The 27,755-nt window shown below is 45.2% G+C and overlaps 3 protein-coding genes across 4 annotated transcripts; 1 reads left to right on the forward strand and 2 right to left on the reverse strand.

The window, feature by feature from the left end:
• Positions 1 to 974: 974 nt before the first annotated feature.
• Positions 975 to 2,748, reverse strand: LOC134024236 (uncharacterized). Its single transcript, XM_062466794.1, has 7 exons — positions 2,683 to 2,748; positions 2,430 to 2,592; positions 2,147 to 2,239; positions 1,905 to 1,961; positions 1,691 to 1,792; positions 1,433 to 1,549; positions 975 to 1,302 (listed from the first exon to the last, which is right to left on the reverse strand). Exons 2-7 carry the CDS (start codon positions 2,586 to 2,588, stop codon positions 1,270 to 1,272), a joined length of 561 nt encoding a protein of 186 aa, XP_062322778.1. The 5' UTR covers positions 2,589 to 2,592; positions 2,683 to 2,748; the 3' UTR covers positions 975 to 1,269.
• On the forward strand, positions 2,744 to 5,210 carry si:ch211-269k10.4 (uncharacterized protein LOC100150242 homolog). Its single transcript, XM_062466795.1, has 6 exons — positions 2,744 to 3,256; positions 3,428 to 3,599; positions 3,941 to 4,060; positions 4,177 to 4,233; positions 4,311 to 4,415; positions 4,682 to 5,210. Exons 2-6 carry the CDS (start codon positions 3,438 to 3,440, stop codon positions 4,778 to 4,780), a joined length of 543 nt encoding a protein of 180 aa, XP_062322779.1. The 5' UTR covers positions 2,744 to 3,256; positions 3,428 to 3,437; the 3' UTR covers positions 4,781 to 5,210.
• A 16-nt stretch (positions 5,211 to 5,226) lies between these two features.
• On the reverse strand, positions 5,227 to 27,524 carry zgc:158766 (uncharacterized protein LOC100009641 homolog). 2 transcript variants are annotated; one of them, XM_062466792.1, is made up of 24 exons: positions 27,280 to 27,524; positions 22,369 to 22,566; positions 19,779 to 21,033; positions 17,058 to 17,258; positions 16,647 to 16,770; positions 16,351 to 16,444; positions 15,677 to 15,763; positions 14,697 to 14,813; positions 14,400 to 14,498; positions 14,007 to 14,149; positions 13,168 to 13,306; positions 12,850 to 12,972; positions 12,552 to 12,716; positions 11,463 to 12,376; positions 10,792 to 11,041; positions 10,263 to 10,352; positions 9,400 to 9,624; positions 8,787 to 8,957; positions 8,467 to 8,644; positions 8,202 to 8,318; positions 7,192 to 7,476; positions 6,706 to 6,938; positions 6,356 to 6,419; positions 5,227 to 5,677 (listed from the first exon to the last, which is right to left on the reverse strand). In XM_062466792.1, exons 1-23 carry the CDS (start codon positions 27,346 to 27,348, stop codon positions 6,375 to 6,377), a joined length of 5,322 nt encoding a protein of 1,773 aa, XP_062322776.1. In that variant the 5' UTR covers positions 27,349 to 27,524; the 3' UTR covers positions 5,227 to 5,677; positions 6,356 to 6,374. The 2 variants fall into 2 exon arrangements, with proteins under 2 accessions (XP_062322776.1, XP_062322777.1); XM_062466793.1 differs by lacking the exon at positions 6,356 to 6,419 and having other exon boundaries at positions 5,228 to 5,677.
• Positions 27,525 to 27,755: the final 231 nt, after the last annotated feature.

A 27,755-nucleotide genomic window follows, 5' to 3' on the forward strand; every position in this document is an offset into this window, starting at 1 on the left:
CACGTCAAGCCCACACCCCAGGTCATTCAAGCGTCTTTCCTCATACCCAAAGTCCCTTGCCCCGCACGAGAGATAATTTAAACTAATGATATCTTGAACTAAAATAATATGGAGAATTTTCAAAACATGGAAATGTGACAACTTGTCATTTGTGCATAAGTAGAAATCAAGAAACAAGGCAACTTCATGTCATAAATCTAAGCAATTAATTTCTTGTGTTTCAGTGTTTCAATTAATTTATTCAATTGGTAAGATAATCATTTTGTTAGTGAATTTAATGATTCGGACAAAACACCATCTCAGAACTTTAAACCCCAGAAGATGCTAGTCGTGCATTATCTAGCCTGTTCCTGGGGCTCTGCTACCATCAAGAGGTCACTTGATCTCATGATTTACATGGTTAACAAACGGGAAGTGTTTGGGCATGTACATGTCAACTTTAGACAATCATTTTTTACTCATCAGGCAATACTGTACATCACAGACATGGATCTTCTTGTGAGCGTCTTGCACTTGAATACAGGAATTAATCTATTAGACTTGTATTGTATGACAATCAGCACACATTATAACAAGTTAATTAATTATGAATATTATTAAACCATTGGATGCTTCTGAGAAACATTACACCATTCAATTTCTCAGAGTTCTTCTTGGTCTGTGGTGTGAAAGTATCATCACGTCTGCTATCCACACATCAGCTTTAACCACAAAGGACAAACTGTACTTTCTATCAAAAGCTGAAAAAGTTAAGCCTACTTGTATAGTACACCAGTTTAATCAATATAAGAGACAGACAATTCATTTAATAGATTTGTAGAAAATACTCTTTAGTGCTACTAGTCATTAGTGCAATGAATAGCATAGCCTAATGTCTAGTTTATTAATCTAAACACGATTAAAACAAAACAGATAGGGGGTTCTGGTTAAGGCAAATACTATTGTAAAGCCTTATTTGTAGGACTGCATATTTTAATTGTTTTCATTAAAGATACAAGCCCATGTCATAATACAATTTAATTTATTTTGAGCAATGAATCCAACAGTGTCATATAGATCTCTGAAGTACAATCATCTCTTGATAATACCATAAATGTAATACAATTACATTTATATTGTAAATACCCACAGTATGACAGTAACAAACAATTAGACCTTTACAAACAAATACAAAAAAACATCGAAGGCATTGGCAAACCTACAGCCTTTTTAGAAGTTTGACATGATAGCCAACCTATTACTGTTAGTTGTTGAGCTCTTGTCAATCTTTTAGTTCCCCATCTGCTTGAGAGTGAGCACTGGCTGCAAAACAAATTGTATTTATGGCTCAGCTCTATAACACATGTTGACTATTTCTTGCTCCACATTTGAAGACATACAGTATACCTATTGTATTTATGGTCTGCGTAGAGAGAACTCTGTTGTGACTTACCAGAATGTTGAAATGTTGTCTGCAAACTGCTTTACTCTCCCAGTAGATCAAGACCATGGCAACAAACATTTCGATGATCAAGAGAGCTGCAATAATGATTTGGATCCCTTGTTCTACCTGAAAGATGAAAAAACAGAAAAAAGGCAATATGGTATAACAAATGAAGTGTATTTTCATGCAAAGGCTTCAATTATTTTCTTCGATCTTACTGTAACTATTGAAGGCATATAGCACAAAACAGAAGATAATTGTTCCTACCGCTATACGGTTTGTTGCAGAATACACATTAAGGGCGCAGAGAGTAAAAGCCGCAATGGACCAGAAAAAGCTGGTGATGTTCACTGAAAATGACAGTTTTGTCTGAAACATAATTAAGATGTAGATGTTTTCATTGGTTTTAAAGTGTAGACTGTTTCGTACCTTAGTTGAATTAAATATTATACAAGAAAGATTTAAGATAAACAGAACCTACCACACACATGTTTGGAGACTGACCAGCTACATATGTCAGCATTCCTGAGAGGAAAAACTAAAAAACATATAATTTTAGAGACCAAAACAGTAATCATTACAAAATTCCAAACAATTGAAGAGGAATTCACATCAATTGGAATGGCGTAGATCAACCAAACTGAATATCAGCATAAGACATCAACATACATCGATCATCATATAAAATGGGGAACAAATTATGGAAAATTATGAAATATTTACAAGGACACTAGGCACAGTATACAACAAGTCATGTGATTTTCCAATCAGTACACCAAGAATTTGTATGAGAACTCCAGCAATGAACTGAGCCATCTGTAAAAAAAAAAAACACAAAAACAAAACAAAGGATACATATAATAAAGAGATATACATGTACAATCTGCAAACCTATATGATAAACTAATCATAAAATATAAAAAAGTGGATGATGACTACATTTTGTAATTTGACATATCTTATCTTAAAGACAAAGTTTAAACTGTAAAAGTTGGACATACTGTACCCCCAGTGCTTTGGGCTGTCCCTTCAAGAACACCTTGTAGACATCTTTAAACACACAGTGGAAATTCTCCGGCATTAACTGGCCCTCTTGAGCATCTTTAAGACTGCCCAATGGAATGATGATAAGCATGTGCTCATCTGAATGAAATGTATCCTTCATTTTCCTGTGGGAAAATCAATCAGCTTAATAGGCTACACATGCACACAAAAGCCATCCCTCTTGACACTCTTTTAGTTTTGGTGATTTGACAAACCTGATCTTTCAAGCTGACAGAGATCACGGTTCTGTCTTCCAGATGTATAACGAATGTTCTGTAGGCCTATGAACAAATATGATACAGAAGACACAGCAAGCGTGATAAAGGAAATATAAGGGGGTGGGGGACAGAAATGGGGCCTATGCTGTGTGGTTTGTGATGCGCTCCTGTCTTGGAGCTCTGATAGATGTTTAGGGCGTAGTCGGTGCAGTAAAAGCTATATATAAGCCTGGCAAAACAAGAGCATTGAAAACTGGTCGTTTATGGTGAGATGAATAACTCCGTATGTGAAGCCAAACTATTTAAGTATATAGGTATAACCTCAAATCGCACAATAATTAATGCTTAAATGCTTATCATTCATTCAAAAGAAAAGCTAACCTAATTACTTTCCAAAAAAACGTATATTTGTTTGCTCAACAAATTTCATAAAAACGAAGTTAAATAAGTCTATTGCACACTTTTCGTCATCACTGCGTGATTCAAGAGTGATAGCATACTAAAAAGCAGACAACCTGAAACAACCCAATAGGTAGAGCGTTATTGAAGGCAACATTTAGGCTACACGCAGGTAAGTTAAACATGGTTTAAGTATTATTAACTTGTTAAAAGATATCTAGAAATAGTACCATTCAGTAGCCTATCTCGACAAGACGATCAAGGCGTGTTGCAATTTTTATTGATCATTTTCTACAATTGATTTTGTCGTTTGGCTATTTCATGATCCAATCTGTTTTATAAGCCAGAACATCATGGCTTGTGCCGACATTCCCATGGACATCCTTGGGGAGGAGGAATATAACAGAGGAGACCAGAAAGACCCAGTGATACAACATTACAAACCAACGAAATTGGTGCCTTGCGCAAAGGGTCCGTTGCATGACTTGCTACAGAAGCAACCCGCTGTCTTAGGGGTAAGAAAAATATAACATTTGTTTCATCAGGAAAAAGCAGGCGAACAAGTTATAGGCTAATATCGTTATACATTTCAATTGTATTTGTTTAAACTCAAAAGTTTAGAAAAAACGTTTTGCAACGTTGTTGCAAATTATATTTTTCTTTGTAACGCATCACAAATGATTGGCCCATTCAGCGTTAATGCTAATAACACACTACTATAGTTGAGTCAATGTATGAAAAAAATGGGGAGAAAAAGAATGGAGGAACCTTCAATTAGTTTGAAACAGGGCTTAGGTAATGAAATAGAATTGTAGCTGGTGCCTTCGTAGAAAACTGCTTCATTTGTTTATTTTAGAGTCTGCAATTAATAAACGGGTTGATGAGTTTTGGAGTCGGAGTCTTGTTCGCGGTGACCCAGGGAGTGACTCATACCCTTTTAGCGTTGTTCAGGGTCCCACTCCTGACTGGATCACTGGTAATATTCCAACAGTTATTTAAAATAAATACAAATACAAAATGTTTGTTTTTGCTTAGTGAAAGGCTCTCATTGTGCGCAACTAAATCTATACTGCTGTCCCCTCAACTTTTCAGTTTTTTATTTCTGGATTGTTGTCCAATCTTCTGTTCAAATTTCCAAGATTACTACCTGTAAGTAATATGACAACACAATAACATGACACACAGTATAATAAGGAGATACAAAGATGAGTCTCATTTACTTGCAGGTCTGCATGTTTGCCAACACTGGCTCCATAACTGTAGCGGCTGTTGGGTGTGTGCTAATTTGCATAGATTTCTTTGTCTCAGCATTCCAGGTTGAATATCGGAAGGTAACTAAGTAGAATATATATATATATCTATATATATATATATACACACACACACACACACACACACACACACACGCACGCACGCACGCACACACACACACACATACACACACACACACACACACACACACACACACACACACACACACATATATATATACAGTTCTACTTGGGAAAATCCCATTGTATTGTGTATTTGATATCCTGTGTATAGTGTATCTGAGAAAATCCTGTGTAAACTAAGTGATCCTGTACTTCTCTGACAGATGGAGGTGCTGATGCTCTGTGTGTTGGTGATGGAAATGATCATATCTACAGTTCTCACCAAATGGATGTATGTGGAACAACATAATCATTCAAAATGAGCAAAACCATTCTTAGGAGGACAGCATCCAAAATACATCTTATAACTGGAAATGTGCTCCCAGTGTATACATCTCGGAAAGAAAGATATGATGTTCTTCTTACTGTTTTAGTTCTCAGAGCTTTAGAGAAGCTGCGGTCTACATCCTTTTGTAGCACATACACTTGCTAAATGTGGAATGAGAGCAGCAGTGGGCTTGTGGTTAAAAAGCTAGTTTCACAAGGGCACACAGGCAAACACTGTTCAGTACAATTTCCTTCTTGATTTGTGGTTCCAGTTTAAGGTATCATTGTATCTATGTGCAAGGAGTTTCCATGGTAGTGAGGGTAGGGGGAGGGCAAATTGGGATTATGTACTGTAGCTTGGCTGTTATTGACTGTAGAATGTATTAGACTTAAGGCATTAGGAAGAAAACATTGTGATATTTTTTTGATATTATGGTTTATTACTTACATAACAGAAAACATAACCAACTTGAAATGCACAAAATGTTAAGAAAAGACAGACAAGACAATATTGCCTGCAGTAACAGGCTCCTAATAACGACTGTCTCCAGTCAAATTCAAATTAGTTTGTCTTTGAAAATTGCATTGTAAAAAACTCATCTACAATATACACATGAATTTCTAATCAATAAAACAAATTTACAGACCATGACGTACCAGCATTTGTGAATTTTTTTTAGTACTGCATAGCAATGTCAAATTCACAAGACATCATTATGAAATGTCATAAGACCTTTTTTTTATAATAGTCATTTCTCTCAGACATGAGTGTGTGTGTTGTTAGTGCTCCAAAACTAAGTTCACTTTAATGGGAGACTGGATTGTGGTAGCCCTCTTGAGTTTCCATTGTTGCTGGTGAAGCAACAAGTGTTTGACTTTCTGTTGCTTCATAGCTAGAAAACAGAAGAACAATGTTAGTTTATTTTGCTAACAAACTGGCAAGGCCAAGCTATGGCCAACAGCTACATCTCATGCTGATGACTATAATGACATGATTTGGTCAATTCTATCGAAGTACTTGTTTTATTTTTTGGTGATCTGCTGCCATCTATCTGCTCAAGCATTAATACGCGAGCCAATTCTCAACCAGTGAAACATTGTGTAATTGCAATTACACATTGTGTAATTGAATGGGATTGTAAAGTACAATCCCATTCAACCACGATTAAAAAAACATATACAAAAAACATGCTTAAAAAACATACAGACTCAGAATGTTATTGAATTAAAGCAAAAAGTCAACCCAGCAATTCACACATTTCAATATCAGAAAACAAATTCATGGGAAAACATTTATGCAGGAAACCAAGCATTTCACACTCATGACTCATGAACACATGTAAGCAAGAGACGTTTATAAACACCCCAAACGATCCACCATCACTCTAACATCTGATAAGAAACTGCCATCACCATGCAGCCCACCACACCACACCACAGCCACACCACAGACAGAGCTGTCAGATGGAGGCACGTTTCCACACAAATTAGTAGTCCGGCCACAGAGTTCCACACAGAGTAAGAGGAACAACATACTGCAGATGTCTACCCTGGCGAGACCAATTACTTACTGAGCTAAACCCCTCTGAGTCAGACCACTGTAGAAAGGCCTATTGTTATATGAGAGGTCTTGCTCTGGCAAAAACAAAACAAAATGGTGGTGAGTGAAAATTGAGAAAGTCGACAGTGTTGTTCTAAACTCTGCTAGGATACCGGTGAGAGTTCTTAAGAAAAAGCTTCCTTCGCTTAAAAAACAAAACATTAAAACATGAAGCAGAGGACTTTTGAACCAAATGAAAAACTACAGCCTCTTAGAGACTAATAATAGCAACAATTTCACAATTTCTCTATGGGATCATTAAAGTATCTAGTTGCCTACCTACCAATGAACAGGATTGTGGTGTATGAAGTCACTACTTACTGCTGTGATGAACTTGGTGCTTTGTGGATGGAGGTCTTGCTCCTTCTGGAACAGGGCTGGAGGGGGCATCTGGGCACGTGCAGAAGGAGGTGTGGAGGAGCATAGGTATGATGAGGACTCACTGGCGTAGGTTTCTATGACGAGACTAGTGTGGCCAGGCACGGCGATGCTGCTCAGCACTGTCCCACTGTCACTGGAGGGACACTGGGAGGACGTGTCTGAGTTCTCCGTGACTGTTGGACCACACAGATGAATCACACACAAGAAGAGTAATTATTTTGCTATTATATCACTAAAACAAATTGCTAATAGACATACATTATAACATAGATTGATTACATCATTTGAAAGGTTTTTATAAATTTGCCTTGTAGTTGGTAATTGAGTGGCAAATTGAGTGGATCAAAACATTTCAGAGTACTTGCAAATAGCGGTTGACCCAGATCTGAATGGATCCCCTTAAAACCCTTTTCCCTCATCACTCACTCATGGAAGGCTGGCTCCCTGCGTCCTGCTCCAGCTCGTCTTCTTCAATGCAGTCGTAGGGCCAGTGGCTGAAGGAGGGGACGCTGCCCAGAGGGTAGGGGTGTGGGTGGGGGTGTGGGTGGGCAGGGGAGGAGAAGAGGTGGAGGTTGAGGGAGCCCAGCAGGGAAGAGGACGACTGGCTGCTGGAGGAGGAGGTGCTGCTATTGGAGATGGTGGAGTGAGGCCTCTTGAAGGGGGTGGAGTGGTCAAAGGACGACACTGCAATGGATGCCCTGGTTCTAGACTCTGTGGAGGGGAGAGAGAAACACAGAGTACTGTCAGGCTGTGTATGATTTGGGTGGGGGTTGGAAGAACAGGATTCTTTTGAAATTCCTGTGGTGACTGCAGACAGTCATTAACGCGTGTTAGTGTTCTTTGGGAGAAATTTCTGGGCGCTCTATGAAGAAAAAGTAATTTGATTCTGAATGCTAGCAAATTAGTTTACTTGGGTTTAAGTGGTGGCATTGGAATGTCTTTAATGCATTGAATTTATCTCGTGCATCAAACTTTAAAATCTGACTTCCACAAAAACACCTGCAGAGACAAGTCCAGGCAATGTCTGTCTGTCTTTCTGCAAAGAGGCTACCTTAGCGCATGAAACCTTAGGACAATAGATAAAGTACACATCGTGTCTCTGATTATGAAAATGTTCAGATCGTTTTCTACTGAATATTTGTGTTTAAAGGAGACACCCTGAGATATAGTCATGTTTTGTTTTGCTTCCCTATAACTAGAATATGCACCCCTATCCCAGGTGTTGGTCTGACTGTATATATTGCTCTATATTGGATACCCAAGCTTACTATCAGGACTTTTAATAATCTACAGTTCTGACACACCATCATGTTTAACCAACTGAGACTGAGTATCTGTGAAAGACTGAGTATCTGAGTATGTGTGAAAAGAAGGAGAGGAGGAGAAAGGGATGGTAGACTGATGGGGTTTGTATTAGAACGGTCTGGACAGCTTACCAGACCCCTTCATGATGTAATCAATGGCTCGGTCATTAATGGCGGCATCGCTGGGCTTGATATCCATGAAAGGCTTGCTTCCTATCCCCATAGACACCATTTCCTGCATGCGCAACTCTGCAGTTGAATAAATGAACATTTTAAAAACGAGAGGAAGTGACACAGTGTGAAAGCTTTGTAACTTGTCGTAGTCACAAAAAGTGCAACTACATTACCTACCCTGCCTACTACTACTCTAAACCATCAAAGGAAGTCGTTTTCTCACCCCTGTTCCTGAGTGCCTGTCTCCAAAGGATCTTGCCAATGATGGCGGTCCACACAGCCTTGACCTCCCCCGAGCTGGCCTGCAGGATGAACGTGTCCTGGGTCTTCCTCCGACGGAACCAGATCTCAAACCGCAGGCCGCTGTCACCCACATTCTCCGTCATCCCTATCTCTGCCGTCTGGAGGCGCAACAGAGAGAGGAATCAGGTTGGCTCCACTTAAAGTTTCTACGGAGGCTTCAATGCAATTCACTTCACCCTGAAATATAAACCGACTAACACAATCGCCCCCCCCCCAAAATTCATTCAGTGGTTGTTCTACCTTGTAGGACTGCTTGTAGATGTAGATGTCATAGCCCCCTTCTATCTTTTTGGTTTTGCTGAAGAGGATAAGGTCTTCAAACAAGAAGACATGCCGGAGGTATTTCCTCCGTCCGCACCAGACAATGAACTCGTCCTGACACCGTAGTTGCCCCTGCTCTTTCAGGTTGACCTACAGAGGAAACCAGGCGGTGGACATGCGTCAGAGAGAGCACAACACAATGCCAGGCAGGATCCTTAACTCATTATACCGAATGCTTTCCTGACTTCCAATTCATTAAAACCACACTAGGTAGGTTGATACCAGTCCCCTTTGTCATTACTCAGCTTCTTTGTTAGAACAATGAATGTATGACATTATATCCTGTACTGTACTGTATATATTAGATTATGTTCACATCCTTCAAAACGACCCTTTAACACTGTCTTTACAAGTTTCGAGTCAGAGGTTTTCCTGGGAGTTTTCCTTGTCTTCCTTAAGGGTTTAAGTGGGTTTAGGTGAAGTTTTATAGGCTTAGGTGAAGCCCTCTGCGACATTGCTTGGAAAAACGGCTATACAAATACACTTTTTAGAATTTGATTCTTTACGGGTCTCCGCCCCCTGCACTGCTTACATCACAGCCTCTGATGGCGTCCATGGCAAGCAGGTCGTTTCCATGGCGCAGCTGGAACTTGACCATCTCCTCTGCGGTGCGGAGGTCACTGAGTTCCTGCTCCTGTGATTGGCCGCACTCCTTGATGAGATCTTTGAGCAGCAGGGCGTACTTGCTCATCCTCTGGATGGGCTTGAGCAGGTAGGAGGCCAGGTCCATCTTGTCCCCCAGCTCTAGCTGCTTGTTCTGGGGGAGAGAGGGAAACCAGGGGAGGGTGAGGATGGAGGGGGATGATGCTGGGGTCTCAGACTGCTGATGGAAAGCTGCGGTAACACTTCAGATCCAGGTGCTTGTAATAAGCATTAGTTAGGTAATAACAAACTTATAACATGTTTATTCAAATTAATATAGGTTAATAAGAATATATCAGTGTTGATAATCTGAGTAAGGGTTAGGTTAGTGTTATTATAAAATAAGCGTTATTTAATACTGTCGGTAATAAAGCCTTATAAGATGCTTATTAACATTAATCTGTGTTAATTACTAATTACCCCCATTACCTTTTAACTAATGGTATTAAAAGCACAGGATCTTAAGTGTTACCAAAGCTATAATTATGTTAATAATAAAGTTTTTCTCATCGCTTTGGCTCATTTTTGGAAGTCTTAAAATTCATCACAACTGTTTAATAGTTTCTCACCCAAAACATTTACACTGTAATGAAACTGATAGTAATGTTTGCTTGCAGCACTTTTTCCAATTCTTCAACAACAGCCTGATAGCATTGCTCTTATGTTAGTTACTATCAGTTCATCCTGGAAGAACTGACTCTACTGTGTCATTATTGAGGATGGAAAATGAACTAGATCGCGTTCTGGACGCACCTTAAAGAATCCGTTCCCATGGCTGGTGAGCAGAGAGTCAGACTGGGGCTTGTTCTTGCTGTAGAGAGCATACATTCCAAACTGATCCTCCTGCACACAAGAATAACAAGTTACAACACCGACTACAGTAAGAGGTACGCGAGCCAGTCCACGTGCTCGGTGAAACCCAGGGAACCCTCCAGAACTGGAGTCATACAGACATACGGTCTGGATTCTGTCAAGCAGTAATTTGAATTCCCCATGAGGAAAACAAAAACATGAAGACATGTTTAGACTACAGAGTTAGGTGGATGTCAACCATACTAAATACTGAAATGGGAAAGTTCAAACGCAAGAGCCACATATTAGAGCAGATACCCAAAGTCCCAAGTTGCCCATGATAAACATATCAACAGTACAGCATGTAGATCTTTCTGCCCCAGCAGACGAAGGTCATTGGGTTTGTGTGCAGTGTCGTTCAGCCTGTCAGCCCTGAGCCCCAGGGTCCAGACGGTCTGTGACAGTCTGAGGGTCTGTCTGAGGGACTTACGTGTCGCTGGAAGCAGCTGCTGACAGACAGGGGAGCGTGGGCGCACGCCTCCAGCTCCATCAGGAAATACTGGCTGTGGAAGTCGCACAGCTTCTCCACGTTGCCAAAGATGATGCTGCGCTTTCCCCGGAGGTCTTGGGGCAGGTCCAGGCGCTCCATCTCTGGGAAGTAGTGCTCGATAATGTAGCGGAGAGAGCGGACGTACTCCCTCTCAGTGGCGATCATCTCATCCATGATGTGCTGCACCTTACTGTCGGGCAAAGAGATACCGCAAAGCCTGCTCAGTAGGATAATGTATTATTCTTGATAATGTTGCTGTGTAAAGAACCACACACAATTTACACTCAATATTATCAAGTTTGGTCATCAGTCAATACCAAAAGGGTGTCAGTGGAGTGTCACATTCTGACCAGGCCCTCTTGGGGATATCCTTGCCTCCAGCTATGGTCTGACTGTTGCTGTACGAGACTCTTTCCGTCTCTCTCTCTCACCTGTTGCTGTATGAGTCTCTCTCTCTCTCTCTCTCTCTCTCTCTCTCTCTCTCTCTCTCTCTCTCTCTCTCTCTCTCTCTCTCTCTCTCTCTATCTTATTCATTTGTCGCTGTATGAGACTCTCCCCCCCCCCCCCCTCTCGCTCTCTCCCCTTTTTCTGTATGAACCTCCCCTTCTCACTTGTTCAGTTTCTTGCCGTCTCCGTCAGAGTGTCTGCTGTGCACCCTTGGGGGGGAGGAGAGGCTGCGACTTCGACCCAGTGTGGGGCTGGTCACGTCGGGCCGCTGCAGCTTCTTCTCAGCCGAAACATTGTTGGCCACCTCCAGACCCTTGATGTACACGCCCGTGTAGCCATGCAGGTGACTGGCGTCGGCGTGACCGCCGTCCCTCGGGGTCAACTCGTAGCTCATGGTCTTCTTCATGATCTTCTTCAGTGGCTGCTTGCGGTGGCACGAGGCCCCAGAGTAGACGGGCTCCGAGTGGCAGGACACAGACGAGTCGATGGTGCAGTCACTGTCCGTGTCGTCAAACAGCGACGGGCTCTGCCTCAGCTTCACGTCGCTGTCCGGGGGGAAGGGGAACAGGGAGGAGGAGGGGAAGGAGCAGCTCTGGGGGAAGGGCCCTGCGGAGTGGGGCTTCCTGTCCTCAAACTCCACCGGCGTGACGGCCCTGTTGACGAAGGTGGACAGCGAGGGGATGGCAGGACTTCCTGTAACAAAAGGCTGCTCTGCGTGAGAGCTCTGCCTCTCCCCTGCCTCTGCCTCTGAGAGGGCAGTGTCCGCAGGGGGGGCCACAGAGGCTGCAGCTACCTCTGCCTCAGCTGCCTCGGCTGTGGCCTTGGCCAGGGTCTCCTCCAGCTGCTGCTTGGTCTGCTGGCACTTGTGCCACAGGGTGTTCCAGTGCTTGAGCTGCACAGGGCTGCCCAGGCTCTGCACCATGGCATCCAGGGTGCTGAAGTTGTCCAGGGAGAACTTGGAGGCCTCCGTGTGGTAGTCCTGGAGGATCTGGAGCACCGCGGGGGGCAGGCTGACCCCGCTGCTCTCCAGGCTCAGCTGGCGGAAGTAGTCCTGGCAATGCTCCATCCACTGGTTAGCCTGCATGGGGGTGTAGTCAGGATGGTTGGGGACGTGCTGAGATGAGGCATGCATCATGTGGAATATGTGTTTCAATCACAGTCACAGTTAGAAGTGTGAAGAAGGAAAACCTGTACCTTCTTGACGAAATGGAGTAGAAGCAGGAAGGAAAAAGGTCACGAGAGCCTTCACTTACCGAGTCGTAGAAGTCGTAGAGGTTGGCGAGGACGTCGAGCTGGGACCGCCTCCTCTCCACCCGGCCCAGGATGGAGCACAGCTGCTGCTTGAAGTCCAGTAGAGCAGAGCTGGGGAGCGACTCCGCAGACTCCCTCACCATCCGCAACCCCTGCTTCTGCTGGTGCTGCGGACAAACCGGGATGGTCACAAGGATTAACGCAGAGACTCGCAAACTTAAAAATAGAGGGAAAGGGGTGAGAAACACGTTGACATTCATCTGCAGTGCAGAGACATGTGCTAATGAAGAACCGTTGTACCGTTGATTCTGCCAGGAACTGGTCCACACTCTGCCTCATGTCCTTGACTTTGCCCAGAGAGAGAGTGAGGGAGTCCAGAGGAGCCAGGTGCTTCTCTCCTTCCACACTGAACCACTGCTTGATCTGGAGAGACAGGTGGGTTGAGGTGAGACACATTCATGACTGAAACACATTTTATTATTGTCATATAATGAAACATGAATTATGGTCATAATTCAAGCGATATTCATGGCTTTCACTTTGAACTGGAATGGTCGTAGACCCAGTCAAATACATTTAATAATAACAATCATATTAAATGAGCGTGTCTGAGCCCACCTGTTGTGTCTGTTCCTCAAACTTGCGGACCTCCAGCAGGCTTTCGAGCTGTTTCAAGGACTTGTTGGACAGGATGACGAGCTTGTGGACCTCCTCGTCTACCTGGTTGTAGAGGGCGCTCACCATGTCCACCGCATCCCTGCATCAACGCAACAGGTGGTTGGCAAAACATATATTCCTGACTATGATGACACTTCCGTTGTCTTGTCAAAGCATTTAGGTAATCAATGAAGAAGTGACCGTGACCATCACCAGAATCAGTCGGAAGTCGAAATGGCTAATTTATACAGAAATGCCTTTTTATGTCAGAACATTGATTTGGGTTTTGGGCTTTTAACAGATTCTAAAAAAACAAAACCTTGGCTTTCATAATCTGTATGAATTATTTCTCATTTCAAATAACCTTCTAATTAACCTAACAACTCTGCTTCCTCTGTCAAAACAGTTTCCTTCCAACAACTGCTTCGGTGACATCCGATATGTAGAAGGTCATGTAACTCGCTTGATATTTTGAGTAGAAATGTTTTATTGGTACCATTGGAAAGCAAACTTTCCCCATTCTTTCCAGTGGTGTATAAATATCAAGATGTGTTTTCAGGTCAAAGTGACTGATTCTGTGAGAGCAAGTCACATATCATTGTTGTTTCATAGGTATGCCCTGTGTATTTTATTGTTTGTGAGAAAAGTTAACATGGGTTTAGGACTTATCTATGTCACAATTAAACCATATAGTGTTTCAATTAGACGGCTAAGAAACAGGCGAGAGCAGAAGCATAAAGAATCCCAAGGGACGTGTACTTGTGACAAACGACAAATAAACGTGAGCGTTGTTCTGGTACCTGTAGTTGGCGTTGTCGCAGGCTTCCTCCTTCCTGATGCGAGCCAGCACCGTGCCTCCCTCCAGCCTCAGACTGTTCAGACACGTGTCTTCCAACACACACTTCATCAGGCTCCTCTGCTGGTCGATCACCTCCGACACCTCCTGCACAACACACACACACACACACACCAAGGTGTTAAACATCGTCACACACTACTGTCTCACGCCTCCCACCCATTTGACCATGTATTATATTCATCATTATATCTATGGTATTTACACCAGTGAACCAGTACCATAGCAGAAAATAACCCAGTTGATACCATGAGTACATCAACAAGACAGACACATAAATCCAGAGTTCCAGACCGCCAGGATGGGCTGGGCAGGACTGTAAGCCCGGGGGGCTGACCTTGGAGGTCTTTAGGTCACCACTGTTGTTCAGCGTGGTGATGGAGTCTTGCAGGGTGGCAAGGGCCACACTGCAACTGCTGGCAAACGGCTCGATTTTCTTTGAGAAAAAGAGAGAAACAAGGAGCATATTAAAGAAAGACACATTTTAATTGGGAAAAATTTAACATTTCCCAGTGTATATAAATAAACCATTCACAATTCAGGATGCAGAGTCAAGCTTGCTTAACAGATTTTCCGTTGAGAGATGCAGGATGAGCACAGGGTTTAGTGATAATGACAATGACATGGACTCTACCTGTCTGAAGTGTATCCAGTGATTGTGGTTGTACAGGAAGGAGCCCTCCAGATCGCGTGTGAGCTGAGAGGAGTCTATGTGTTTCAGCAGGGCCTTCAGAGAGGTCAGTATCTCAGTCTGGGGGCAGATACACAAACATATATCACTTATGTTTCATAGGCATCCACATGTCACTTCCTGCTTGTTACTTTGCTTCTGATTTCAAATACTGTATTAGAAAAAGTCTATTTATGACATATATGATGCCAATCATGAAAGTTTTTTAATAGAAAAAACATTAGTCTTAATAAAATGTGAGATTGAGAAATGTAAGTACTAAAAATTAATCTTAAGCAAAGCAAAAGTAGTTCCTGCTTGAAACAGCATACAGACATCAAGATCCCATGGAGAAATTCCAAAGGTAATAACTTAACTGGATGTGAGACCTCAAGTCTGATCTCATTAGATACTGTAGCACCTTCTGTGCTCGCTGCTGCTGTTTCTCTGGGCCAGACCCAGGCTCCTAATGTCCTGCATCACACAATCTGCCAGCCAGACATGTGTCTTCATGCAGACATAGCTCAGATGCTCAGACACTCAACACACCACGGCCTAACATGCTGCTCTCTCTCTCTCTCTCTCTCTCTCTCTCTCTCTCTCTCTCTCTCTCTCTCTCTCTCTCTCTCTCTCTCTCGCTCCTCTTCACGAAGGTCAATGACATGACATTGACAGACAACAACAGTACAGGAATTACATAATTTTTGTTTGGGAATAGTATTTTGTCAAAGGTTTGAGATAACCATGTATTCTTTCTACTCTAATACTGTGTAAGAGGTCCTTGAGTCAATGTGAAAACATTGTCAAGATAGGAGAAGTTACTGTAATGAGACACTGCGGAACCTAGGCTGAACACTGAACTTCCTCTGACAAGATTGGCAAAAGTTAGACACACAGAACATCACCAGATGACTGTATAGTGTATCATTAGATGTTGTCTTTACCTGTACATTGATGTCTCTTTCTGGCTTGACAGCTGCCTCCTTATCCACCAGTAACAGAACTGAATAAAGTGCATTTGGTAACGATGCCTGATGGAAAAAAAACAGTATGTCATATAAGTAGAAATAAACACACACCAATATACATTTTATGTCTTATACTTCAGTATAATCATATGATTTTAGGATTGAATGATGCCTTTGGTCAGATTTAAAGGATTTCTACAAGTGGAGCACCTTACATTTCACAACAAAATGCACATCAAATTGAGTAATATTCCTCCCCATAGCCACTCATAGATCATCATCAAAACATGCTAACTCGCTAAGCCATTTGTCTTAAACCAGCAGCCACCAAGTCCATCCCTGTGCACCTCAACAGACAAGCAAGAACAGGCATTCCCACACGTGCCCTGGGGCCGGCCCTGCTTACAAAATATGTGAGTTGGCGACTAGCAACAGCCCAAACCAAAGTACCTCCAGAAAATGACATCACGCCTTGCAAGTGAATGGCAGAACATGGGGAAACAAACATGTATAAGTACTGCTACGGCATAATCACAGTGAGAGAACATTTTATTTTTACAGCTTAAGAACTGCTTCAGACTCCTGTGAGGATCATGAGAGAGCCTGGGGCGTTTTTGAGGGTAATTACATATTTTTCTTCAGAGGCTCACCTGGAGTTCAGACAGGGCGGAGAACAGAGCTGGAGCAGGCTGCTGCTTCCTCGAGTCTACAAGGACTGTCAGGCCCTGGTCCCGCCTCTCTCTCCTGTAACCAGGAAATACATGTCAGGACTCCTGAACTACAAATCACACTGAGTTACTAAACTAAGGTTTAACAGGGAAAAGAGCAGAATTTGAAGTCTGTGGCTGTGGTAAACGCTTCGAAATGTGAGACGTACTGTATTGAGGGGTCATCTCACTGGAGTCATACTGAGCCAAAGACACCTGAGATGGAGTGACTCACTCACCGGAGCGTGGAACAGTAGTATCCCAGCAGACAGGTGAGGTCCACGGCCGAGCAGCTCTCACCTGTCCACACCCGAGCCCTGGTGCACACCTGGAGCAGCGCCCGCCCACCGCGGTCTCTGTTTCCTGGAAGAAAGAGGGACAACCGGAGGTCAGAACTCGCGCTCACCAACCACAAAGCGGAATTGGGTGGGCTCTTCAGTACAGGAATCTCAACAACCCTCCAAACACACACACCCTTTACGAGTAAAAGGCTATCCCGTAGCTTGTATTCAGTCTGTTTTTAAATACTTTGTGTAAATATCGGAAGATGATTAGGACGAGGGAGTGAATGACCTTGCTGGATTGGTTGAGAGTAAGCGGAGTAAACACGTTTGTGGATGACAGACATGTCACCGTCACTCGTCACCTACCAGGTAGGACAACAGCCCCGGAGGTGAGCAGCTCCTGGTTGACCTCCGTCACCAGCTTGGGGAGGTGGGAGTCACAGCTTGAGGTGGGCCCTGGAGCTGGGGACAGTTGAACAGGCAGCCCGTTGGCCGGTCTGGGGCTGACCCCTGTGCCCTCATGGCTGTGTCTCCTGGGCTCAGTGTTGTGGAGCCCAAACTCGTTCCCTGCAGAGAGAGACAAGGAACATTTCAATGTCAGCAATCGTTCAATTGTTAAATCAACAGCTAAAAAAATAGAGCAAACACACACCTTATAGAGTATGCGAGGTTTTAAAACTTCTACCTTGCCTCATTTTTCGTCTGTAAAAAGTAATTTGATGAACTGATGAACTGTTTCTAACCAGGGATAGGTGGGGGTCAGGGTTAGACCTACAGTATCTGAGGAGTTCTGCTGTGGTGACTGTACTCCCTGTCTCCACCGTTGAGGCCAGGTGTTTGGTCTGACTCACAGTCCAACCCTAGCCTCTCCCAGCTCTGCCTGCAAAGTCCTGATTACTGGAATGCTGCTCTTGGCATTCCCAACTGCTATTGCTGTCTACAGACTCTCTGCCATCCTAAGTCAGCCCACGAAGCTGCATGCTCTCACTGTCAGTATGTAGATTGCTCTCTCTCTCCCCCTTTGTTTTGTCTGTAATTCTGTTTCTCTCTCCAGCTCCCTCCTTTTTGATATTTCTCCCTCTCTCCTTTTCTCCCTCTGACTATTTGGTAAAGAATATGTAATAAAAACAATGACGTAATAATGACAAGTTTGAGGCAGGTCCTGCTTGTCATTCTGTGGGGAGATATGTGAGTCTCTCAATGGCAGCGTAATGTAATACCTGGCTAATGTAGACAACACAGAATACAGACATAAAGATTAACATTAAATTTGTGGGAGGACTGTGGTCAACACCTTTTGGGAATTTTTCGGGTATGTTTTTATCTCTGGCCCCCCATGTTCAGTAACAGAGACCCCTCCCAGCTCAACCACTATTGTCCTCCAACTGTCAATGCATTTCCTGTGTGACTGTGTAGCTGTGCTTCTGTTTAGCTGCAAGCTTCCTAAATTGCTTTGTTTTCAGAGGAAGTGTGAAATAGTAGAGCAAAGCCTCTCACGCTTTGTGCTGTGTGAAAGCCCATTTGTATATGCCGTTTGACACCATTTTAACCCCGGCCAAAATTGTTTGGTACAGATTGCAGTCAAACAGCAGCCGCGCTTCTACAGAAGAATGGCAAACACTGATGAAATCACAAGGGCCATTATTTGATGACACGGCTATTGCAATCTCACATCATGGGTAATTCTATCCCCTCTCAAAGCCATAGCGTTTGTCATTCCGAACAATGCCAGAGTCCGTGCTGGTGGACTCTCATGTTTCGGAGGTGAATGGATCTTGAATAAACACAGGTATAATTTTAAAGGCTTTCTGAAGCATCCCCACTGGCTAACTGGACCACAATGGAGCCTATTGTACACAAGGCAAACCATCTGTCTGGGAGCAGAGCAGTCCCCAGACCCAAACCCACTGGCAGCCATGTCAGGCTGGGATGTAAGGGGTCCCTGTGGTGGGTTACTGGATCCTCTGGGGCTTCCTGGCCACTCCAGCCATCTCAATGGCTCTAGGTTCTGCGTGTGGGAAACCGGTTTCCAATAGAAACAGGATCCACATGGTGAGGTCATCTCTAAAAGCGCCAGAGGCTTACAGTGAGGAACACTGGGCACTGTAGCTTTGTTGTGAGGGTTAAGCGATACATTTTACTGCACATATTTGAACATCTGAGATGTGTGTCTCAGTTTGCGTACACACACAACACACCTTTGTTGGACTGCTGGATATGGGTTGATTCAGAGTCAAAGCTCCCTCTATTTTCCCATTTCAATACCAGGAAGAGGTTGTGCTAAATTAAGAGGATATAATCCCCTAACGTTTGCATTGGTGCTGTCCAAAACTACTGCAGCATATCAACACAACATTGGGTTCTAAGAGGTTAAGATCTACCGTGTACCTACTACACACAAACCTTGAGCTGGGATCATCGCCTGGAGTCTGAGTTAGGGTCAAACATGTCCACATCATATGGGATCCATCACAAGTATTAAAGTCAGCACTGGAAAACTTCCCTTAGAATCAGCCCAGAGAACCAGCTGCCCCTGACTGGCCCATCCCAGGCACTAATTACACAGTTGAACCACGGTAAACCAGAGCCTTAAATCTGTCTGGAACTCAACCTGGTTTTCATGCCCTGAGGTGACATCATTTGACATTGGAGAGTTTATGTGGCATGAGCTGTTATGATTCATTCACTGATAGACGTAAACTAAAAGAAAGAGTGTCTGTCGAAACTGAAGATGTTGAACACGCCCAAGTTGAGGCATCATCTTGTGTTAGCACTACAATTATTATTATTTTATTTTTTGCAAGGATCATGGGAAAAAAATACAGCTATTTATTGTGTAGTATTTACACTTTTACCATAGCTTCTTAATCTGCATGCATTACTCACTACAAAATTAAACCAACTGAAGAGTAGTGTAATGTCCATGAACCTGCGGCCTATGCCATAAAAAAAAAAATGTTTGGCAGACACAAACATTGCTATGAAGTAACCATTATCCCTTTGCTCCAGATAGTGACTTTAGTCATCTCTCTCTGCATCAGGAAGTGACATCATTCTAATCCCAACCAATTGGCCATCTCTTCCTACCTGACTCCTCCTTAACGCTGCTCCTCCTCTCTGCGCCGGGCAAAGCTGCCTCCAGGTCCAGCTTCCCGAAACGCAGGGCATAGCCGTTCATCAGCTTCCTGGGAGAGAGGCTGGCTGAGCCCCCTGAAGACGAGCGTGCTCGGTGACCCTTCACTTGGGCCGCCTTGTTGTTCCGCTCCAGAGACTTGGAGCGCCTCTCCGCCCTGCTTTCAGCACTCCTCAGCCCCCTCTGAAGGTAGAGGAGGGGGGTGCTGGGCCTGGAGTCGTCTCCGCCCAACCAGGCCCTAGCCCCCAGCCTGCGGGCTGCGTGCTCTCTGGGAGAGGCGCGGGTGTCCGGGCTGCTGCCCGGCGTGACGGGGCTCTCCCTGGGGCAGAGACCGGGCTCCGGCCCCTCCTCCAGGATGGACTCAGAGCTGGAACCAAGGTTCATGGGGTTCTGCAGGGCCTCCATGTAGGACTTCCTGAACAGCCTCCGGGTTTCAAAAGCCGAGTCCCTGGGGTGTCGACGGCGTGGGCCCGGGTTACTGAGGTCCGTGCTGAACGACAAACTCCGGGTCCCCACGCCTCTGTCTCTGCAGCCACCCTCCTCCACCTGGTCCTCCTCGGATGGACTGTGGGTCTTGGTGCTGTGTGCGTCTACTGGAGCCGCTCTCAGTCTGGGGATATCCATCGAGCGGAGGCCCGGGTCCTGCTGGGTCCTAGTGCTGCTGGGGTCCAAGTGAACCCTGCTGGGGGTGGAGGGCTCTGAGAAGGTGGAGTCTGCCCCCTGGGAGAGCAGGGACTCCCTGGAGCTACGGTGGCTGTCCAGGGTCCCCGTGGAGCCGCTGGTGCTGCACGCGCTCAGTTGGCCCCGGAAACCGTGGCGCGCCTGCATGACGGCGTCCGCCGTGCTGCTGACAAACAGAGGGTTGACCACGTTCTTCCACGGGGTCCTGTACACGACAGTGCCGGTGGTGAGCAGGCAGTTTTGCAGAGGGTGAAGGTTGCGGTCGCGCGTTACATTCTGCAGGAAGTCAGCGGTGAAGACGCTGCCGTACATGCTCTCTGCGATGGGGATCTCTGCGATGGCCTGCCCACTCGCCGACAGGCATTTTATCACCAGTTTGGCGGCCTTGCGGCCCAGGGGAACCACCTGCAAGTAGAAGTCTCCCTGCCTCAGACGGACCTTGTGCAGAGGGGCCAGCTGCAGAACCACTTTCTCGTGGATGCAGAGGGGCCAACCCTCATGGTAGAACAGCAGGCCTCGGAACCTCACCTGACAGAGAGAAAGAGAGACCGTCACAAACCACCCACATTCACACCATCGCGCATTACTCTTTAGCGATGCTGCCGGAATCAGTTTTTAATAGCTTAGCAACATTGTATGGGGTGTGGGACTGACATACTGTATGTTTAAGTGTGTGTTAGAGACTGTGCCCTCCAGTCAGTCACTCGTCATTCTAACAAGCTGATTCCTCCAAACCCCACGATGGAGAAACCTGTATGATCAGGCCTGGTTCCTCAGCAACCACAACCACAAACCCCAGCCGTGACACTCAGGTACAAAAGCACCTAGAGCCACAGAAACAGCACCCAGGGTTCAGCTCCTCTCAGCTATTTTTTCCATAGATGGGCTTTAAAAGGGAAAGGCATGCAATGAAAACACATTCTTGTACCGAAGGCTCTCTTGTTGCTAGCAATACAAAGACTCTCAGGGCAAGCTTTTCCTCAGAGGCTAGGCTTAGGTGAAACTATTGCTGTATTGGCTATCGTTGGGAGTGTAATCACAGTGGAGATGAATACAGTGGAGTAATGTTTCAGGACTTTGGTCATGGAGCCATTAACCCACAGCAATCAAAGCTTGTGGGAGCCAATATTACATTTCAGCCTTGATCCCCGAGCCCATGGCAAGCTCTCAGACGGACCACAGTTTGCTCTCTGTTTGGCCTATTCAGACCAGGATGGCAGGCTTTCAGCTTGTTCTCTGAACAATGATCAACTCTGTCCCCCCGGCACATATTCCCCCACCTCTCAGCACAGATATTCCCACTCATCATCTCGGTTTGTACATTCCTTCCCTGCTGGTCCTGTCTTGTCTTGATCTTGGGCCTGACCACTATCTACCACAACACCACTAAACATAATAATGCATATTTATCTCATTATAAATGTGTCTTATGGTAGATCTAATCTTTCAATGTTTTTCTGGTAACAGAGCAGATGTATGAGTACATGATCTGTCTTCCTCGTGTTATGCTCAAGCTGCTGGTTTATTTCTCTCTACCTCTTCTTCCTCTTTCTGATCCTTTCATCTATCTAGCAGGTGGGTGCAAAGCCCGCCGGGGTCAGAGTTTACCTGGAGCTTCTCCCCGGCTCTGGACATTCTGCAGGAAACCTCCGAGGGGGAGGAACTGGTTAAATCTCGGCTGCGTTGCATCTCAAAAGGATTCCTAATCAGCTCATATCCGTTTCAGACCACAGTCCCTTGCTTTGGACTGGATCGGCCTCTCTCTCTACACTTAAATCCAGCACCCCCCACCCCCTCCCACCACCCCCATCCCCTCCCCCCAGCCCCTAGCCCCACTACCCTCCTTGCACCAGGTTCACTCACGCAGGTCTCCTGCTGGATGCTCTGCAGGATCCCCTTGGCAGGAAGCAGGAAGTCGACAAGGCAGCGGAGGCCGTCGCCGCGGTACTGCCTCTCGACCACGCTGAACAGCTGCCAGAGCACAGTGGCGGCGGTGGCGCTGAAGGGCGGGTACAGGGACGAGAGGGTTCTCTGGATGCAGCTGTCCAGAGACTTGGAGTCCTGTGGAGAGAGAGAGAGAGAGAGAGAGAGAGAGAGAGAGAGAGAGAGAGAGAGAGAGAGAGAGAGAGAGAGAGAGAGAGAGAGAGAGAGAGAGAGAGAGAGAGAGACGTTAGAGACCGATGCGGAATGCAAAAGGAGAGAGAGAGATAAAAAGAAGGAGGAGAAGGAGAGATGAGAAGCCTTCTACTGCTCTGTTGCTCCTTCAGTGTCACATGAAAAACTGCTTAAGGCCAGTGTTTTGCATAGAAGGAACCCTTCGCTGAACCCTTCATGTGGGAATTATCAGTGGTGAGCAGAGATCAACATACAGTATCAAGCAAGAACGATCAACACAGGACCACAGAGTCCATGTCATATTTTTGTTTGGGTTGTACTTTAGAGCTTCGTGCTGTGAGTTCCTGGTCTATAGAGACCACACACACACACTCACAAATACACATTCACACAAACACACAAGCTCACACACAGTCAGGAAGCCGTAAGGTCACAGAAAACATCCACCATGATGGTTTTTCCATGAAAGACAAGGGAAGCACCTGTATGAGTGACATCATGGACATCGAACACAAACAGCAAAGATGGAAAGTCTCCGCTCCAGCCCTGCTGTAAAACAAAGGGGCTTTTCCCTTATGGGGGGGCTGTCATCCAAAACCTTTAATAACCATGTCATTCCTAACTGTATCTGACCCCAAATAGACCTGTGACATGCCTTTACTGTCTCCCACAGGATGAATGACAGGTCAGACACAGTGTTAGAGGGCAGCGGTCCGACCTTCACCTGGCCTCAGGGACGCTTGGGTGTCTGAGGATGACCTGGTCTGGGCAGTCGTGTTCGCTGCCCTGCCTGTGACTGCCTCCCCCCAGCAGGCTCAGTCAAGGCCAACCCCCCCACCCCCCCCCCCCCATTCTTGCAGCCCTTCACCGAGTGGAACACAGCAGTGGAACACCACTGATAACCAGACGGACAGTGTGGGAGCCAGGAAGGCTGCCAGGGAAAGTCCAGCTCAGATGGAGCCGGCACGCTCGGAAGGGGAGGCTAAGGAAGGGATCGAGTTCTCCACTTCTGAGGAACACTTTGAGAGGAAGAGATTTAGGTTTACTCGTGAGCACTAAACTGTGATGATGCAAAGCTGTCCCGACACGTCTGAATAAAGAACTTAATTTCTTCAAAACGGAACATATATAGTCTATTCACAGTCTATTATTCTCCAGGTTTGTTTAAAGAGTGTATTTTCGCCGCATCATCAATTAGAGGCAGAGACTGCAATGTGTTGGTATACATGCCCCAAATAACAAGGCTGTCATTGTTCCATCGTCTGCTGTGTACCGTGCTGGTGAAACTCTGAAACAAAAAACTCCCACCTCCATTAGGAGGGCAGCTCTCTGGGCATTACTCACTCCTGCGCCAGGGAGGAGAAGAATAACATGGAGTTTATTGGCGGAAAGCTAACAATGGGAGGAAAACCCATCGCTACATGGTTTCAAACTGCCCCAAAAGAGCAAAAGTCCTTCAGGTTGCCAAGGCGGACTGAAGCATGGTATTCAGTAAAAAGTAAAAAGTCCCTGTTAAAAAAAAAGGGATTTATCAGTGCACTTTTGTTTGAGCTCCGCTATATATCAGTTGCTGATTCAAGCCGTTGCACAGGAATGACCGGCTAAAGAATTCTCACCCACAACCATGACTTAGACTGAGTCTAAATAGAGATTGTTGCACACCCTTGAGTAATGTTTACATACAGTGCGGTGGATAGAAACACAACATCCTTCACAGTAGTGATCATTACTCGAGGTATACCTGGCTATGCTGGGGTTTAACTAGCACTGGTCCACCGCCCTGGCTATGACCAGATGGGAAGTCCTGCCCCCTCTGTGGTCTCAGGTATTTACAGCAGACTGGCAGTGTGAGTGAGTGGAAGATCCCTGGGGTGCTAATGACTGGGTGAAACGTCCAGGTGGAACACTTGTTTTACTTGGGAAAACATCTGTTTCAGCAACAAGTAGAATCGAGCTCGACTGAACAGTGCAAGCACTGTGAGGTAACTGAGAGTCTAGGATGTCACGACCATGCTGATTGGTGGGGATCAGAGGTAGCCAAGGCGATATGTGTTGGAGAAGTCTGAAACTAACCAGCTACAGCTTAGAGATGAATAGGATTTCAAAATGAGTAGGAACAAGGCTGAAGTCAGAAAGTAAATCTGCTCCCTCTTACTGTAACTGATTGTGAAGCCATTAGGGTGTTAAAGTGCTCTCTATTTTGTGACAAAGACTTGAAATATGAGAATGTATGTTCTATATCTCTGCATCGACTCGTAGTGTCAGCTGCCATACTGTCAGCTGAATTACCACACAGGCCTGTAACTCTGAAATATCTCTAACTTGCACTCCCTAAAATAATCTGTGCCAGAGGGCATAGAGGAATAGAAAGGAAGAAAGAGAGAGTGCCATGAAAAAAGAGGCAGAGAGAGTGAGAGATATAACAAATTATTAAAAAGAGAGAAATAGGGGGCCAAAGAGAAAGAGAGGGGAAAAATAAAGAGAAGGATAGAGTTAGAGAGAAAGAGAAGGGGAAAATAAAAAAGAGGGGAAGAGTTTTAGAGAGAGAATGAGAGAGAGAATAAAAAGATGTAGAGAGTTAGAGAGGGGGGGACGAAAAAGATACAGAAAAAGTGAGAGAAAGAGAGAGAGCGAGAGGGTGAAGAGAAAGAGAAAAGAGCGAATGAGGGAGCCACAACCATAGAGTGGGTCAGTGACACAAAAGGAGCTACGCACCAGGCCTCCAGTGGAGCATGAAGCCACCAGGGGGGTGTAACAGGAGAGCACTGGAGCCCCCATCCAGGCAGCTCGGCAGCCAGCAACCTGCTAGCCGCACGGCCTGCAGGTAGACAAAGGCCCTGGGTTGCCCTGCTCCGGTGCCGGGGAGACAACAAAAGATCTCTACTGATTCCATCACATCAAGCATCATCCAGTCCCCATTACATGCCTCCTCCAGTTGAATCTTAACCGGGCTGAAGGATAGGGGGTGTGGGAGTGAGGGCGAGACTCTGAGAGGGAGAACAGGGGAAACTGTTTTGGCTAAAGTGTAGCTGAGAGTGCTAATAGATAGTGACAAAAGGTCTGGTGGTGTATGGGGGAGGGGGGAGACACCAGCATCCTCAGCACTTCTATTTTGGACTGTTTGACTGCTATAAACAGAGGACACACACGCACGCACACACTTAGTGGATAGCAAGGTAATGATGGATGTGCGTACAAAAGACAATGTTGTGAATGTTATCTCAACAGATAAACTTTAACCCTTTCAAAGCCACAGCCGTCGTGTGCCAAACACAACCAGTCTCAGATGAACACCTGGGAGGCAACGGAGTAACAATGACGCGGGCCTCGACCCACCTGTATCAACACAGGTTAAATACATACATTAGATGACTCACTGATTGTACAGAAAATCTGTCTTTAAAGTTATTTATATCAGGCAGTAGTTGTGGAACATCGTATGGGTCTGCCACCGTCACCACAGAGATAAATTAGCTTGGCGTTTGATTTTGGTACGCAGTCTATTGGGTTGAATTGTTTATAACTTATTTTATACATTAAATGGGATGACGTAAAATGCATGAGCGTTGAAAGTGTGTTTGTGGATACTGTACATTTACTTCGGCTTCCCATGCGGGCTATTACAGTGCTGTGTTTCCCAGTTTACCAGGCTGTTAATTACTTTGTTCTTCAGGATGTAAACACATTTGGACAAGATATTGTTCTCTGTAAACCAGAGACAGACCTCGCTGACCCTACAGGAAGTTACATCACTATGTTTTGTATTGTCTGCGTATTCACATATAGAAGGTTGCCAACAAGCAACATAAAGGACAAGACAAAGCCTTTCAGCCAATTAAACCACTAATTGCCGATGACAGGGCTGCATAGAGGCTACATTTAGCTCCGGCATTGTTTCTAAAAACACACAACAAGAAGAGCGGACTTAAAAAAATGGGGCTTTTCTTTTATGATACAATGGTACGATAATGATAGAGCATACAATAAACAGGGTGACTGTTGAAGTTGTTACAGGTGCTGAGAATGCATTTGACCTCTGACTCTCATCTATTATGTCTGCCACCCATTAGAAATAACTGTGAACACATGGCAGAACAAGGCCCTGAGGATATGTCTGTGCTCTTTGTCAAACCCATCCAATTAATAATACAAACCTATCAAAGCGTTCAAAGTAGCTTTGTTAATGCAAATAGTATGGAAACACTGAGACAATTTGATTTGATTGATTTGATACAGCAAAAACAACCGAAGCTGCCTGTGCCTGCCACAGTAACAGGACAGTTTACACCTTGGATTCCGCAGTCTGATCCGTACCTTCTTACAGTACATCTGGAGCTGCCTGTGTTGACTGTAGGCAGACAGGACAAGCCCTCACACAGACACCAAAATACCAGGTGCTCAGTAACTCTGAAGTAAAGGACACCTCCCCAGAACGTGAGGATAGGCACATCGACAACGCCTGCAAACTGGGAAGCCAACTATTACAATGTCACCAGGGAAGTCAAGACATACTTTTTCAATTCAATGAACAAGTCAAAGTTAAGCTTCACACCTGTGACAGCTGTTCTACCTACACCAGGAAAAACTGATAAAAACAGTAGTGATATTCAGCATCAAGCATAAAGCAGAAGGAAACTTTTGAAGAAACTGTTCTCCTACCTTAATGCTCAGGTAGTTGTCACAGCTCCGGGACTTTGCTCTGGAGTGCATTGTGCCCAGTGACAGCATTTAAGTTCAAGAAAAAGCCCCAGACATAAATAAATGAATAAGCCACATAAACCACCGGTAAAAATCCAGGGTAAATCCAGTCACTACATCAGCCAATCCACCGCTGCCATGCTAGTTGGAGCCCTGTCTCTGTCTCTCTCCCGCTGTCCAGCCGAGAGGGACAGCCAGAGCAGACTGAAGTCCTGTCAGAGCGTGAGAGAGGCAGCTCGCTCTGTTCCCTGCTCCCCCCTCACCTCAGCCCCCTCCCTCCCCTCCTCTCAGGCAACAACACCACCCCCGCCCCTCTGCTCTGCTCCAGAAGCCTCTCCCAGCTGGATAATGCATACTGAAACAACCCACCCCTCAGCATTCAGAAAACACACTACCTGACCCGCATACACACACACACACACACACACACACAGACA

The sequence above is a fragment of the Osmerus eperlanus genome, chromosome 7 (genome assembly GCF_963692335.1).
Source record: "Osmerus eperlanus chromosome 7, fOsmEpe2.1, whole genome shotgun sequence".
NCBI lineage: Eukaryota > Metazoa > Chordata > Actinopteri > Osmeriformes > Osmeridae > Osmerus > Osmerus eperlanus.

Excerpts from the sequence above, each read along its gene's own strand:
- LOC134024236 (XM_062466794.1), bottom strand. The coding sequence starts at position 2,588 with ATGAAGGATACATTTCATTCAGATGAGCACATGCTTATCATCATTCCA. Across the intron at positions 1,962-2,146 it reads ATACTGTGCCTAGTGTCCTT|TTTTTCCTCTCAGGAATGCT; the intron begins GTAAATATTTCA and ends TATGTTTTTTAG. Across the intron at positions 1,303-1,432 it reads GACAACATTTCAACATTCTG|CCAGTGCTCACTCTCAAGCA; the intron begins GTAAGTCACAAC and ends TTTGTTTTGCAG.
- si:ch211-269k10.4 (XM_062466795.1), top strand. The coding sequence starts at position 3,438 with ATGGCTTGTGCCGACATTCCCATGGACATCCTTGGGGAGGAGGAATAT. Across the intron at positions 4,234-4,310 it reads AATTTCCAAGATTACTACCT|GTCTGCATGTTTGCCAACAC; the intron begins GTAAGTAATATG and ends ATTTACTTGCAG. Across the intron at positions 4,416-4,681 it reads TCCAGGTTGAATATCGGAAG|ATGGAGGTGCTGATGCTCTG; the intron begins GTAACTAAGTAG and ends CTTCTCTGACAG.
- zgc:158766 (XM_062466792.1), bottom strand. The coding sequence starts at position 27,348 with ATGCTGTCACTGGGCACAATGCACTCCAGAGCAAAGTCCCGGAGCTGT. Across the intron at positions 21,034-22,368 it reads GCATCCAGCAGGAGACCTGC|GTGAGGTTCCGAGGCCTGCT; the intron begins GTGAGTGAACCT and ends TCTCTCTGTCAG. Across the intron at positions 6,420-6,705 it reads GCACCAAGTTCATCACAGCA|AGCAAGACCTCTCATATAAC; the intron begins GTAAGTAGTGAC and ends TGTTTTTGCCAG.